Here is a 14994-nt window from a genome sequence, read left to right as displayed (position 1 = left end):
TGAAAATAACATTTATAAATAAGACATTAAGTATTTTATAGGCAGCTGTCCTTTGGACAAAGACAATCTCTCCCATGATGCACCATTCTTGCTTCATGGCAAACACATTCTCAGAAAACACACACACACACTGTACACTATCCACAAAAATAAGAATTAAAGGATACAACATCATGCATAATTACAAAACACATAGAACATACAATTACTTCATATTTATTTATTTTATTTGTACATTTGTCATTTGAAAAATCCTATTCAGTTGTGCCTAATTTAACCTTGGGGCCGAATGTCCTTTGCCTTGTGCCACAAAAAATAAAAGTGAATTATTGTGTCATTAATTTACCTTCACAAATGATTCAAACCCACAAAAATATCACATTCTATTTTATTGCATTTTAGTACACAAAACATTTATGATGCACAGTCTATCAGATAAACTTTTTTTGTTTGATTTCATTTCATGTTTTTTGCAAAACAAAACAATTTCAGAGGGAAAAAGTGCTTTACAGGGATTTACCATCTCAATAAATACAAGGACATTGAGGCTTGTTGGATCCTGTTCTTCACACAATGGCCATGGCATAAAATACAGATGCACACTCTCTACCCCTGCCAACACACACACACACACACCACACACACACACACACACACACACACACACACACAACACACACACACACACACACACACACACCTTACTATATACAACACCAGTCTGTTCAAATGTTGTAATGTACCAAGACACCAACACTCCATTTCCTCCTTGTGTGAAAGACACACACACACACAGAGGCTAAACAAGCAACCTCAGCAATTATAAATTAAAAGTGACAATACACTTGTTATGTAACTTGTAACAAATTTTATAGGGATGTATAGTTTGATTAGTGTGCTCATCTCAGACTTTCTTGTTTCTCTGTCAGTTTAAAGAAATGGAACAGGATTGTGGCGACCTAAAATCTGTTAGCTTCTACTGTTACAGCCAGAATTTAAATACACACCAGCCCAGACACTGTGCTTTGTGGTTTTCTTTGTGATAAAACCTAAAGATGCTGATTTTCTACCAATGTAAGATTTAAAATCCTCGTAAAAAAAAGAAATATTTGTTTAGAAACAAATTACAGGCAGGAATTTTTATTTTTGCTGATTCAAGTTTTTTTTATAATTGAAAAGATAAGGCACACAATATTTTGAATTTTTAACAAAAATCTAATTCTAGACCTACATTTCAGTGGAAAATTTACCAAAACTGTAACTAGGATGTTATTGTTTTTGTGATGCCATTTGTAAAGAAAACATTTCAACAGTTAACTTATTTCATTTACATTATGTTTCCTTCATGGTTGCTTAGAGAGAAAAGAGTGAGGAGTCTTACCTCTAATGTGGTCTACTGTGTGTGCCGGGCCCATTGGGCCACAATCATAGTTCCCCCTTAAGGGTTCCCCTCGTTGTTTATCTTCAGTATTCTGACAGCACTCAAGAGTCTTCAGTCCTGCTTCCTTTCTAAGTTTCATCCCTTTAAAACTCCCTTCCTCCTTCAAGTCAGAGGATGGCTGGGTAGAGTGGAGGATGCTGTACATGTGAAGCAAAATGGGACCTCTTAGGTGGTGTAAAATACAGTCAGTGAGTTGCCGCTAATGATAAATGCCTCACGATCATCTTGAGAGAGTGGCAGCAGGTGGGATGTTCCTGTCCTCAGAAAAAAAGAAGAAAAAAAATGACAGAAGTTTTTTTTTAGTTGTTTCCACATTCTTCCATTTCTCTTTCCGAGTGGGCGTGGCTCCTGTAAGATGTGTCTGTTCTCCAAGCTGACTCCCGTGAGACCTCCGGGTCAGCTCTGCAGACGGCAGTGATAGGAGATTAAGGGTTAGGATCCGGAGGTTTAAGGGTCTTAAGGGTCAAAGTGGCGGAGCACTAGCGGCTGAGGGGAAGCTGGGGCAACGACATGGCCTGGTGAGGGTGACTCTGAGAGGTCAGCATGGAGAAGGGATGACCTGGGGAGCGCACAAAAATACAGAAATACTGAATCAAAGAGTAGTTACTATAATTAACTATTCAGTGCACAAAAGGTAACTACAACTCACTGTCGATATACCCGTGAAGGGCCACCATGCGCGCCCGCTCAGGACTGCCAAAGGGGGAGTAATGCAGCTCATCGGGCAGGGACGAGGGTATCCTGGACTGGGGATGACCTGGAGGAGCCCCACTGTGCTGGGGCGTGTGCTTTTTGTGTCTTGCTCTGCAGTTTTGAAACCACACCTATGAAGACGCAATGTAACCACACATCATGTTGCTATATTCTTAAAATCGCAATATGTTGATTTATTTCAAAAGTATGTTTAATAAGAATCAGAAATGACTGACAAAACATTGAAAATATATTTATGTGCATTGCTGAACATTTTACTATGATATATTTTCAGTTTAACATAATCTGACCATTTCTTATTTTAGTCATTGTATGGCCAAATCAAGTTGTAAGTGTTTGTCTGTTGAGGAATTATTTCAATCCAACCTTGCCATAACATAAGTAGATTCATTAGTACCAGAAGAAAGTGGATTTCTGTGTACAGACCTGTATAACTCTCCTGCTGAGGCCTGTCATGTCGGCTAGTTTCTGTAGTGTCTGGGCATCTGGATTGTTGTCCTGGGCAAACTGAGCCTGCATGATCTGCATGTTGAGACAAAACAATAGCATGAAATTAAAGGCTGCTCAAATCTATACAGAGATCATTATCACCAAACATATACAAATATTTGGCTGATTGGTTTGGATGATGGGTTTAGAGATTCTTAGTAGTTTATGAAAATCTATAAGAAAGTAATCAGACAGATGATTTGGATACAAAGTCACCTCCTGCAATACAGAGAAGACAGAAAGGAAGGAAGGTCTGAGTGTGTGGTGTGTGTGTGTGTGTGTGTGTGTGTGTGTGTGTCTGACCTGTAGCTGTTCAGCAGTGAAGGATGTCCGTGCCCTTTTGGCCGGTTTGGGCTGACTGTCCTGTTCTGTTGGAACTGCTCCTTCTAATGTGATACCATTGCCTGAAAAAGAATGACAGACACGTGAGATAACAGACAAACGTGTTGAATAACAATAAAAAATTTGTGGGCCCAAACTTGAGGGTCTTGAGCTCTTGTAACATGACCACTGAGAAGTCCGAAAGAAGCAGGCCAGACGTTTTACATCATCAATGATATAAGAAATAATCAATCATACAAAGTGAATTATGCAGTCATGATTTTACTCACAAAGTCAGATAACTTCAGTTTTAGGAGAACTCTTGAGCAAACATCTGGACAGCCACAGAGAACCATTAAATTAAATTTGCCAGAACCACTACTCACCACTTTCAGCCGCTCTTTTGAGGTTCTCCACCATGGTGTCGTAATGGATCCTACACAGGACTTTGTCCTCCACCAAGCCAAACTCCTCTCCCGTGGACAACTGCCTCTTACACGAGTAGCACGCAAAACATGCCAAGTGGTATGCGTTTCCCCTTGCACGGCGCACCCAGTCACTGGCGTATATCTGCCGCCCACAGCGGGCACACTTAGTACCAAACCTACTGTGAGAGAGAGAAAAAGAGAGCAGAGGCAGAGGAGGAGAAACAGAATGAGGAATTAGGCGTTCATTGATGAGGTTAAAAGCAACATTTCGGTAGAGAAAATTGTAGCGGTAGGTGATCTTTTAAATCTAATCTCGAGGCCCAATATAGTACACACATTATTAAACATAATGAATGAAACATGCACAGACATCCTTTTCTTTGAGAATATGTTGAGGGAGCTGAAGTTGAAAATAAGTGTTTTTAAACTTGAAATTTTGGCAGAACTGAAAAGGTTTAAGGAAGAACCCTTGGAGGAGGATGTGGCCTTCAGAAAAGGCTCCTGACTGCGGCTGCAAGCTGAGCCTTGAATGCAAACAAACCAACACCTGCAATTTCCTGGCTGATGCATGAAGGCCCTGACATGTACACGTGCACACACACAAACACAGAATCACGCACACACAAGGGAACAAACCAACACACATGCAAACCAGGGTGGATTTACACAGTGGAAGATGAAGAAAGACTTATATATGACATCACTCTAGATCGCCCCGCGGTAACTGATAGCAACAGTGAGGTCAGGCGGCATATAAACCTAAACCACCTGACTTTACTGTTCTGAATGGGTGGGTGGATGAAAGAGAAATGGACAGAAAGTTATGGGAAGAGAGAGGCTAGGCAGGGAGCGAGTTAGTGAACATAACTTTGTTAAGTCAGCAAATGCTTTAAAATAATTCCTCATGAGCTCAAAACAAGATATACAGTAAATATATATATTAAAAAAACAAAAAAAAAAACGTGATCTCGTCTTTTGAAATATTTGATATAAATGTGATTGAGGATAGAATGAGACAAATACAAGGGTGGGAAACCATAAGGACAGAGACAAAGTAAACTGCACTCTCATGAGTATTCATAATCATTCAGAGATAGTGTGCATAAGTCCCTCTCACAATTTTTGACTAGCCTGTCTGTGGCACTCAGCCCCAATCCCATTCAATCCTATTATGAAACTACTAAAGAGCTTTTAAAATGGGTCACAGCATGTATATATTTATGTATATAGATATATATAGATATATATACACAGTATATATTTATATATATATATATGTATACTGTATACTGTATATATATATATTATATATATATATATATATATATTTTTTTTTAAAGGCTGAATAGTTACCAACAACAGCTGGGCACTGTCATTTTTTGCAAAAATTCAAACAAGAGTGAACAATTCCTTTGTTGGGGACTATTTGCAGCTGCGGATAAATATATATATATATATACATATACATACATATATAACTAATGACCATTTGATGTTTTAGCGAGTATTTACAGCAGCTGGACAGTGTAGAATTTAACCTGTGCAGTCAATTGTGTCATGTCACTTAGTGAAACGGTGTGGCTCAATAACGTATTTATAATAGTTTTAATACAACAATGGAGGTCTGTGGCAGAGAAGAATAGCTACATTTAGTAGATACATTAGTGGGATTATTTCAGCCTTCTCCTATCCAAAAAAACTCCACTTTAATACAACTGGAATATTAGACAAATTTCCTGTTTTAGACCAGAATCAAAAGACATTAAGCTCCTCATTTAAAGAGCACATTGTGACTTTGATGGGTATAAAACACTTTAAGATTAAGAGCCATTGTTAGGGTTAGCAGCTGCCAATTCTGGTGGAGGAGAAGGATTTATAAGCAGCCCGAGAGAAGGTTCTACCTCAAGGGTAAAACAGGGGTCACGAAGCATAATGGAAAACTTTATTTTAGCTCAAATTAATAACATTTCCATATTGATGGGATTGTTTTGTAGAACAGGCGTGAGCACATATCAAAAGTTGATGGCCAACTCAACGTTTTTACTAATTCATCATGAGCCAAATTCAAAGAGCCGTCGATAGTTGAAATGTATGAAGGATGCAAGAACTGGTGAGGGCAGGATGAAAAGAATAGACATGGGGAGAGGAAGTAAGTGGCTGAGGGAAATAGTAAAGAGCGTCGATGGCAGAGAGAGAGAGAGAGAGCAGGGTGGGACCGAGAGCATGATGGTTGCCAAGTGAGTGGGTTTGGCAGTGTATCAGTGCACTCAAGTCCACTCTATCTGGGATGAAAGCATACTATAGCCCTGACATCTCACAAACTCATACCCCTCCTCATGTATATGAGCTCGTTGGCCTGAAGTTTTATTTTTCTGAATGTAGTATGTTAAAGAATAGTTATCATATCAATGTCAATAGGTCATCATTAAAGGCCTGCTGTTTGAGGATCTGTCTCTTATCTATCTCATTCTGCATCTGTCTGTCTGCCCTCCTATTTTTTGATATCACTGTCAAGTAATGCAACGATGTCTAAATATAAAAAGAACATCTACAGTCCCGGGCCTGGCATTCCTCATAACAAAATCATACAAAACATAACAAAGTCAGTTTAGCATTAGAGCTGTGAGACCACAAGTGTTTGTGGTGGCCTTGAAAGAAAATTAGCTGGCATAGCACTTCCAGAGGGCTTAAGTTGTCGCGGTTATGTGCAACTTAACCATTTATATCTTATAACCCAATAATGCCGTTCCGGAGTCAAATGGACTACGCGGCTTGCAGTACTGTGTGTGCGCATCACTTCAGATAGTTATGGAGAATTCCAGGCCATTTCTACAGTAAAAGAGGAAATTGTGGAACATTGCTAATGGCTAATCTAGCCTGACAGCTTGTCAGTTTCATGCTCTGACAGAACCCAGAAAAGTTACAAATCATCCCTTGTTTAACCCTCTCCTTCTCCTCCATCTTCATCTCCTCAGACCCCTCCCTTCCTTTTTTGTATCTTATTTTATCTTTGTACCAAAAACCTGGTGTTTATTTTGGAGCAATGTCAATCCTCACATCTCCTTGTATCACTCACAAGAGGGAAAATGGTACACCACAAACTCCCTTTTCCCCCAGACCTCTCCTATTTGCTCCCCTTCTTTCATCTAATCTGTACTGCTTTTTTTTTTACAGTAATTCACCTGCTGCAAGAGCTGAGGACTGAGGGCTTGAGGAGGTACATGTTTTTTAGATTATTTCTGATGTGCTATGAGAATACTCTAATCTCTATTAGACTTGTCCTGAGAGAGTTCTTGCTTGATTGTGCGGTTTACAACGCAGCGTCATGTCGGCTGCTCGTATGGGAATCTACGATGAGGAAGTGATCTAAGTACTTTACAGACAACATCTTTTAACAGATTTAACATATTACTAGGCTTTAGCATATTTACACTGCACAACATCCTTTTTTTGAATTCTCTAAGACTGCAGTAACAGTTTTCTTTGTAATCTGCTTTACAAAATGAAGAATCTATGTCATTGCTTTGACTGAGCAGTCTTTATTTAAATGTGTAGCATTGTGTGACAGATGTCTTATTATAATTGCAATCCATTCAGTTCTTATTAAAACTCAAATCATTTGCTCTGTACCGGTTAATCGTCTTTGTTGCTATGGAGACCTAATCAGCTAACCAGAGGTGGGTTGATGAATAATTATTATAACAACACACACACAACCACACACCCACACACACACACACACACACACACACACACACACCACCACACACACACACACACACACACACACACACATCTCACCGACAAAGTTCCCTACATACATGTACTCTGGTTACACTGTCAGTATCCCAGTGTGCCTCTGATTAGTGCAGCAATGTAACTTCCTGTGTGGCCTGCAGCTCAAAGACGAGGATGATTTTCTACGGAGTGAGGCGAGGGAGGGGTTGCAGGGAGACGAGGGGGGTCAGAGGAGGCGATAAAGAAGTGGTCTGCCTTAGAGTGGTCGTGCTTGTGTGTGTGGTGTGTGGTGTGTGTGTGTGTGTGTGTGTGTGTGTGTGTGTGTGTGTGTGTGTGTGTGTGTGTGTGTGTGTGTGTGTGTGTGGTGTGTGCGGTGTGTGTGTGAGAGAAAGCCCTGAAGGCCTGACATTGGTTTGAGAGGCACAGCATGGGCTCTGTCCTGCACCCTCTATCCCGACCCCCCCCCCCCCCCCACACACACACACACAACACGTATATGGAGGGAAACCCACTCTGATTTCCTGCTATTACGCCCCATTAAAGCAGCTGTCAGTCCAAAGCCAGATGAGAGGCTGACACAGATGAGGAATTATCTCCAGAGGTTTGAAACCAGCCCAAAGAATCTGGACTCGCAGTGGTGTTTAGCCTAGTTTGAATCTGGCCTAAACCCAGGTTACAGTTTAGATTTACAGAGGTAACCATTGTACAGGCCCGGTCCTGCAGCAAAGCCTCACTGCAAGATCATTTATCGTTTTCCAATGTGATCAAGGAAATCTGATCTAAATCTACAAATATTTTTCTCCAGATATTGTAACCATACTGAAAAGACGATACAGCTTTTGTTGGCAAAATGTCTAACAGTTTTTTGCTAAAAAAAATAGTTTGAAGGCAACTTTGTCAAGCTGTCTAACAGAAATACAAGATGTGAAACCTTAAATTACACCCTCAGTGTCTACAAGCAAAATGTGTTCTTAGCTTTCTTGACCATTTGACCAAATTAATAAATTATAGATTTAAATATGTGATTAGAATGTAATGTCACAAAATCCCATGGATACACTGGACTCAGAGGCTCAGATTGCAGTCACTGTTACTCTGCTGATCTAGGCTAGTTTAGCAGGTCGAATTTACCTGGTGTTAGGCTCCATTGTGATTAAGATACTGGCTCATTTGTGTGGCATAACAAATCAAAATTACTAAGATGATGGAGCATTACAATTGATATTTCAATTGCAGGAAACAGGTCAGAAAGAGGGGGTTAATTAGCTTTATCTAAGGCTAGCTGTTGTTCACCAGCTAGCATGGTTCTGTTTTGTAGTCACTGAAAAATGTACCTGTAGTTTTATTTTAAAATGTTATCCTTATGCTGGCGGGTAAACAACTAGTGTGAACTCATTTATTGCTATCAATTTCATATAATCAGAGTGTAGAATTTCTCAGAACATAAAATATGATGGTGACAGCCACATCTCTACCACTGATTACCATTTTCTAGTGCTCTGACATATTTTAAATCCTCTCTTGGTGTTTAATACTGGCTCAGAGTCCAGAGGGCAGCATTAAGGGTGAGAGAGGTGAATGGTGAAGGAGCATTTAAATGCAGACGGGTCAGGTAAAATATTATCATGATGTGGCAGAGAAAACACAAAATACTCCGTTTTGTGAAAAAAATAGCAAAATCACTGGCAGCTGCTGGACATGCATAAATAAACAGAGATATCAGTGTATGTTTATGTGTGTGTTGCTGTGTCAGCGTGCACGCGTGTCAGTGTGCGTACGTTCTTTAGAGTTGTAAAAGGAGGCAATGTGTAAAGTGCATTCTTGCTATTAAATGTTTCATATTCATGTTTTCATATTTAAGTGTGTGACCATGTGTAATTGTGCACATATCTGTTTTAGTGTGTGTGTGTGTGTGTGTGTGTGTGTGTGTGTGTGTGTGTGTGTGTGTGTGTGTGTGTGTGTGTGTGTGTGTGTGTGTGTGTGTGTGTGTGTTTTTAGTTTGGATAGGAGTCACATTCAGAACAGAAACATGCTGACCAGACACTTGGGGCGGTCTAATTGCTGGTCTGGAGGCCTGGGGGTCTGGGGTGGAGGACAACTAATTGCTGGTGATTATAAACCTCAGAGTGGTAGCTTGGTGTCAGGTTTCAATCAGACAAACACCAAAGCTCACTCACAACTCCGAGCAGTTACACAAACTGATGTGACGATGCATATGTGTCCATAGGCCTTCTATATATCGACCAGCTTCAGGCTACTGCCCAGAATTTTACTACTCAATATGCTGTTAATGGTGTGAACCCCATTTAACCTCAGATACCCCCCCCCCACACACACACACACACACACACAAACACACACACACACACACACACACACACACACGAGAAATAACATCAGTCAACAAACACGTATTCTTCCTCTGCTGTACGCAAACAAAAGTACAGTGTGTATTGAATAGATGTAACTGATAAATTCATCCAGAAATTACAATAAATCACCATAGTCTCTCTTTCGCTCTTTCTCTCTCTCTCTCCCTCTCTTTCTCTCTCCTCTCTTTCTCTCACTCTCTCTAACAACAAGCATTTTCCAAATTACCTGTTCCTTTTAAATGTTTGCTACTAGTAGCACCTATTGACTCTGTGTGTGTGTGTGTGTGTGTGTGTGTGTGTGTATTGTAATAATAATAATTATTATTATATGTGTATCACTATCTCATTTTTTTCCCTGTATCACTTAATCTGCACCCCAAAAAAGCAAAGCTTGAAGTTAAAAAAACGTGCACAAAAAACATCCTCCCCCAAAACACAGTCTGTAACCTCCCTTTGCTTTAAAAAAATAAATAAAGCAGTTTTCCCAAATTTTATTCTGCCAGGCTAGATATTTTTTATTTTATTTTTGTAGCTACTGGAAGTGTTATGGTTTGGATAGCCATAACAAAGTTGTGGATCTTTCAGTTCTACTTTTATTTTGTTACAGACTTGGAGAAGTTTTTGAAAAGGTCTTTCAAGAACACATGAAGGCAACCCGCATCTATCTCAGAGGAAGAGAGCGAGAGAGAGAGCGAGCGCGCGCGCGAGAGAGACAGAGAGAGAAAGAGAGAGAGAGAGAGAGAGAGAGAGAGAGAGAGAGAGAGAGAGAGAGAGAGAGAGAGATCTGTGTTGGCAGAGTAGACGTGGTATTTTGAAAACACGGTCATAAACTTACCCTACCTGAAATAATCCATTTTACAGAAGATCTCTTTGTTTTTGATGTAGCAGCTGTTGTGCTGACGTAGCGACGTCCTGCAGACAGAACACTCCAGACAGCGCACGTGCCAGATCAGGTTGTTCACCTGCAAAGAGACAACACTCATGTCAAACACATAGCCTGCATGATAGATCACTGCATTAAGGACTTAAAGTGTGTCCATGGTGCTGAGTAACAACTTTATATACGTCATACATGTCTGTATATAAATTTCATGTCACATTACTATCATATCCTATTCAATATTTCTATATGCCCAGTTGAGCTTATATTGATGTAATATGTCAAGATATTAATTGTTAAAATCAGCAAATTATTTCAATAAAAGTTGCATTTCTAACAGTGATGCTCAATAATGAGTTTCTGTTCATCTCCTAAACTTCATGTTTTTAATATTCAATTAGGGACTTTCAGTGAGTCTGTGGCACCAGACGAGATCCTAATGTACTCGTGTGTAGCCTATGTTTTCTAATATATAGCAATACTATATTTTAAATACTTGGACGTGGGGTTTTGCTTAGAAATTAAATAAATAATTTGCATTTAAATTCACCGTAGTTCCTTTTACTAGGCCTAAGTAGTGAAAAGTGGACTACTATTAACTTATGAAAGGCATGCATTTTGATTATAGAAACACATCGAAGCTAAAGCATCCTGCTTAGGCCCTGTCTAACATTTTCTGGCACTGAGTGTAATACTTTCATTCAATAGCAATTATGATATCTTAAATCGAAAAGAAAAATGGCCTGATCTGTATTGACGACTGAAAAATGATTACAATTATTTTGAAGGTTCACACACAACCATCTCGCTGCCTAAACAGCAGCATTTCGTTTCAAAAATAGTATTATCCCAAATTCGCCTAATTATTTTGGCGAGAGAGATCATAAAGGCTTCCCTGCTACAATAAGCTGTTAGAAAAGTTCTAAATGCAATCACGTTCATTTCACAATACATATTTTTGCAACTGCCGATTTTATTTAACAAAGCATTTTTTATTGTAACTACTGTAGACCTTTTTTTAAAAAAATCAGTAGAAAACGATTTATATGGGCTACATAAATGCATTTGCATCGGCAGTGTGAAATATGTAACTGGCCCGCAGAAATATAGGCACGATATTTACACAAGACAAAGAGGTTAATTTTGAAATTTACAGTAGGCTAGACCAAATAAAATGCTGCGCACGACAGCTTTTAATATATTATATTAGAAAATTAGATTACATATTATCAATATGCCACTAAAGTTATTTACATACACAATTCGTTTTCAAAAATATTTTTCACTTTTCGAGTGTGTTTCTCAGTCCGTTGTACAACGTTTAAAAACCAAATCTAGATTGGATCCTAACAGGCCTAGACTTGCAGGCTACACAACTACAGAAGTGAACTCTGACGAACACCCATTTGCGCGCGAGAGAGGACTGTTTTGGTTGGAAGCACGCGGGCGCACGCGACAAGACATGGCGTACTGACAGCGAGGCTGTAAAACAGAAACAAATCTAAACGTTGGACCCCTGTGTATCTGTTCCTTTACCTTTCACTCCTGAAAGGTTACCTTGCAGGCAATTTAGACAGGCCTACATGTTTTGTATATGGTTAATGGATTCTGTACGTTTGTGTTACAACAAAATAATTATATAATAGGGTATCATCTGTGCCAGATAGGCTACATATGAGGCACGTTCTGTCGATATTGATAGTTATGGGTGACACAATTGTATTTATATGTGCCTGATTTTTATCCAGTGTAAATTCTACAATAAGAATGCCTACAGTTGTCCAGGCCTTCTGTTCATTCCAGAACATTCCAGTTGTCAAAACCAAAACAGGACCCGGGTCAACATGGCAGCCTCCTGCTCGTCTTGTGCAGACACGCTATTTGCTGTTAATTTGAATTTTAGCGTCATGAACGAGAAGGCTAAACAAATAAACAAGACGCCCCCGGAAGAAAAGGGTTGTTTTTTTCCTCTGCCCAGACGGGCAGTTTCAGCCGTGTGGCCTCTCACCTTCAGCAAGTATCTGTCCAGGATCTCCTGACCGCAGCTGGCGCACATGTTCTTCCCGGTGGACGGCACCGAGCTGGTGGTGGAGGTCGGCGAGCACACGGAGGGGGTGGACGGAGTGCTGGGGGACGAGCGAGTGTCCTCCCGCTCCATGTTCGACCGCTGGGACTCTCCGTCCGAGTGAGACTGCAAGAGGGCATCAGCACAGCTCAGTAACACACACAATAATCCCCACAGTGCCAGTCTGTAGATGTCGATAGTTTTTTTTTTTTTATGTTGTAGTCTATAGACTATAAATGCGCCAATAATTCACACATTTAAAAATATGTAGCCTGCTTGCTTGAATCCTAACTATATAATTCCACGTGGATGCGCTCGGGCCAAGGGTCAACCACAGCGCAAAAATACACGCACTGAATTATCCATACATTTTTAAAGCATAAACAGCCTAGGTAGTAAAGCTCTCACCATTGGCGCGTGTTTAGAGTCCACACTGCAGCGCGAGGCTCCCGGTGTACTATGATGCTCGGCGGAGATCACCTATAAGACAACGTTCAGTAAGCGGCAGGTCTTCATCACTTTTCCCGTGTCATCGTCAGCTGAGAAATCCTCGGGAGACATTTGCAGACAGCTCTTCAAGGCTACTCCTATGCTATATAAAGTGGTCCCGACAATAAACCCCGGATAAAACTGTTAAAAGGGCCCCCGCAACAAAAGGCACATTTTAATGAAGCTATTTCAATTTGGATTGATTTTTCCCTGCCCTTAACCCGTGTCTCTCAGAATAATAGTATTTTCTTCGCAATCCAGGACACGAGAGTGGAGGGAGGGGGAGTGGGGGGTGGGGGGGAGGGGAGACTACCTGTAATTACAAATAGCATGAAACGCTGTGGATAAGAGGGACCCGGTGTGTCAATTTCAACTGTCAATCAGAGCAAGGCAACGGGTCACCCAAAGAATTGCAAATTTGATTTTTAATGGCTGTAATTAAAATCCAATTCTTCTCAGGCGAATTGGCAGCGCTCGAGAGGCTCGCGGACCGCAAATCACGCTATTCATAACAGAGAGGCGCGTGCCTCTTTACAGCGGCTGGCGCATGCAGCTGATCTCAGTAGGCTACACAAGCAGGGATTCTTATGACATCACAGAGAGACACAACAAAAGTCACACACGATGCGGCGGGCTGCAAATAAACGGCACGTTTTTGCAACAGCAGATAGATCCACGCAGCGTTCAAGAAATAAGATAAACCGTTTGATAAATCAAAAATGATTTCACATTGAGGCTTCCTACACCACATAGCCTATCGCGACCTGTATGCCATCAGATGACAAGCTAATTCAGTCGAAACCAAGCAGTGAAGGCCCACACGGTGCATTGGTGGGCTACCTCTCCAATTTGAACCTTTTACGCACAAAGATGAAGCCCAGAAGTGTCCAAAGTGTATACCTGTTTCGTGGGAATTCCTTCGGACAGAATCTTATTTCCCTCTGAAAGAGGGGACAAAACTTCATTTTTCCAGTACATGAACCCCTGAAAGTCTCACAGCGTTCAGTGTCTCCAAACTCGGTGCGTGGAATCAGGAGAAGACTCGGCGATGGGCGTCAAAACCTGTACCATCCGTACCAAACCATGCGTGGTTTCGGCTGTAACCTTGCGCACGGTGTTGTTTTTAACGCGAAAGGCTTTCTCTCTTTAAAACGCTGCTGTGCGCGACGATCTGACTGCCACTGGCACAAACTGCAGAAGTTATGCAGAGGAGAGGAGTTGCCTGCTGCTCCTCAGAAAACATTATTTAGAACAGAAAGAGTTCTTCCTTTCCCCGTTTCCCCCTCTCTCCACTTTTGGGAAGGAGTCTGACTACAGGAAGTGAATCAAATTGAGGGGCTGGCAACTTTTACTCCAAGGCTTTAAAAAGTGCAGTGGAGACTGCAGGGCTGCAAAGTCGACGGGAGCGCAGAGAACCAGAGGGGATTTGTAGAGCTGCAGTGAAAGTTTGTGGAGCTCTCTGGCCTGCCTTATAGTTAAAGTAGGGGGAGGGTGAAGAAAGAGGTCCATATGCGTGAGAAGGGTGGACACACTTTGGAACAGTTCTGACAGAAACTTCCTCAAACTCTGCTACGTTTGATATCTCAGACATTTATAGCTGCAGCCAGAGAGAAAAAAAATCCCATTTTAAATTATAGTCATTTTTATAATTATCATTTATTTGCTACTAGAAATATACAACTAGAGCTGACTGTATATGGCTGTAACGCAGTAACTAACATACATACTCGAGCATATAAATAGACCCTTTTACACACCGCGTCTACATATATATATATATATTATATATATATATATATAATATATATATATATATATATTATATATATATATATATATATAGGTTGTATTCAGGCTCAGTATCTACACTAGAACAGAAAACTATTGCCTCAAAATGCATTAAAACATGACCATTATTCATTTATTCAAATTCCATAGTGTAAAATATAAGTTAATGAATGAATGATAATGGTGTTAAATGTTCCTCGCTCCCACGTATTTTAACGTCCTTTATCCTTGTGATTTAAGGCTTTGTTTTCATATTAAAATGCTTATAT

The 14994-nt window shown here is 40.4% G+C and overlaps 1 protein-coding gene across 4 annotated transcripts; it reads right to left on the bottom strand.

Annotated features, from left to right (window-relative positions):
* Window positions 1–227: 227 nt before the first annotated feature.
* Window positions 228–14346, bottom strand: lhx6a (LIM homeobox 6a). Of its 4 annotated transcripts, XR_004335546.1 has the most exons (10): window positions 13838–14344; window positions 12857–12928; window positions 12392–12574; window positions 10344–10465; window positions 3352–3572; window positions 2948–3048; window positions 2582–2677; window positions 2091–2265; window positions 1382–2000; window positions 231–612 (listed from the first exon to the last, which is right to left on the bottom strand). XR_004335546.1 is itself a non-coding variant. In XM_032539047.1 (9 exons), the coding sequence occupies exons 1-9, from the start codon at window positions 13913–13915 to the stop codon at window positions 1921–1923; spliced, it is 1128 nt and encodes a 375-aa protein (XP_032394938.1). In that variant the 5' UTR covers window positions 13916–14344; the 3' UTR covers window positions 229–1920. The 4 variants fall into 4 exon arrangements, 2 of the variants coding, with proteins under 2 accessions (XP_032394938.1, XP_032394939.1); XR_004335547.1 differs by having other exon boundaries at window positions 228–2000; window positions 2091–2245; window positions 13838–14346; XM_032539047.1 differs by having other exon boundaries at window positions 229–2000.
* Between the last annotated feature and the right edge of the window lie 648 nt (window positions 14347–14994).

Source organism: Etheostoma spectabile, chromosome 16, assembly GCF_008692095.1.
Source record: "Etheostoma spectabile isolate EspeVRDwgs_2016 chromosome 16, UIUC_Espe_1.0, whole genome shotgun sequence".
NCBI classification, from domain to species: Eukaryota; Metazoa; Chordata; class Actinopteri; order Perciformes; family Percidae; genus Etheostoma; species Etheostoma spectabile.
This window is presented reverse-complemented; position numbering and strand designations above follow the sequence as displayed.

Bases quoted from the DNA above. Each gene is read 5' to 3' on its own strand.
- lhx6a (XM_032539047.1), bottom strand. From the start codon at position 13,915: ATGTACTGGAAAAATGAAGTTTTGTCCCCTCTTTCAGAGGGAAATAAG. The intron at 3,049-3,351 runs GTGAGTAGTGGT...ATTCTTTTTCAG, and splicing joins CAAAAGAGCGGCTGAAAGTG to GCAATGGTATCACATTAGAA. The intron at 2,266-2,581 runs GTCTGTACACAG...GCGTCTTCATAG, and splicing joins TCAGCAGGAGAGTTATACAG to GTGTGGTTTCAAAACTGCAG.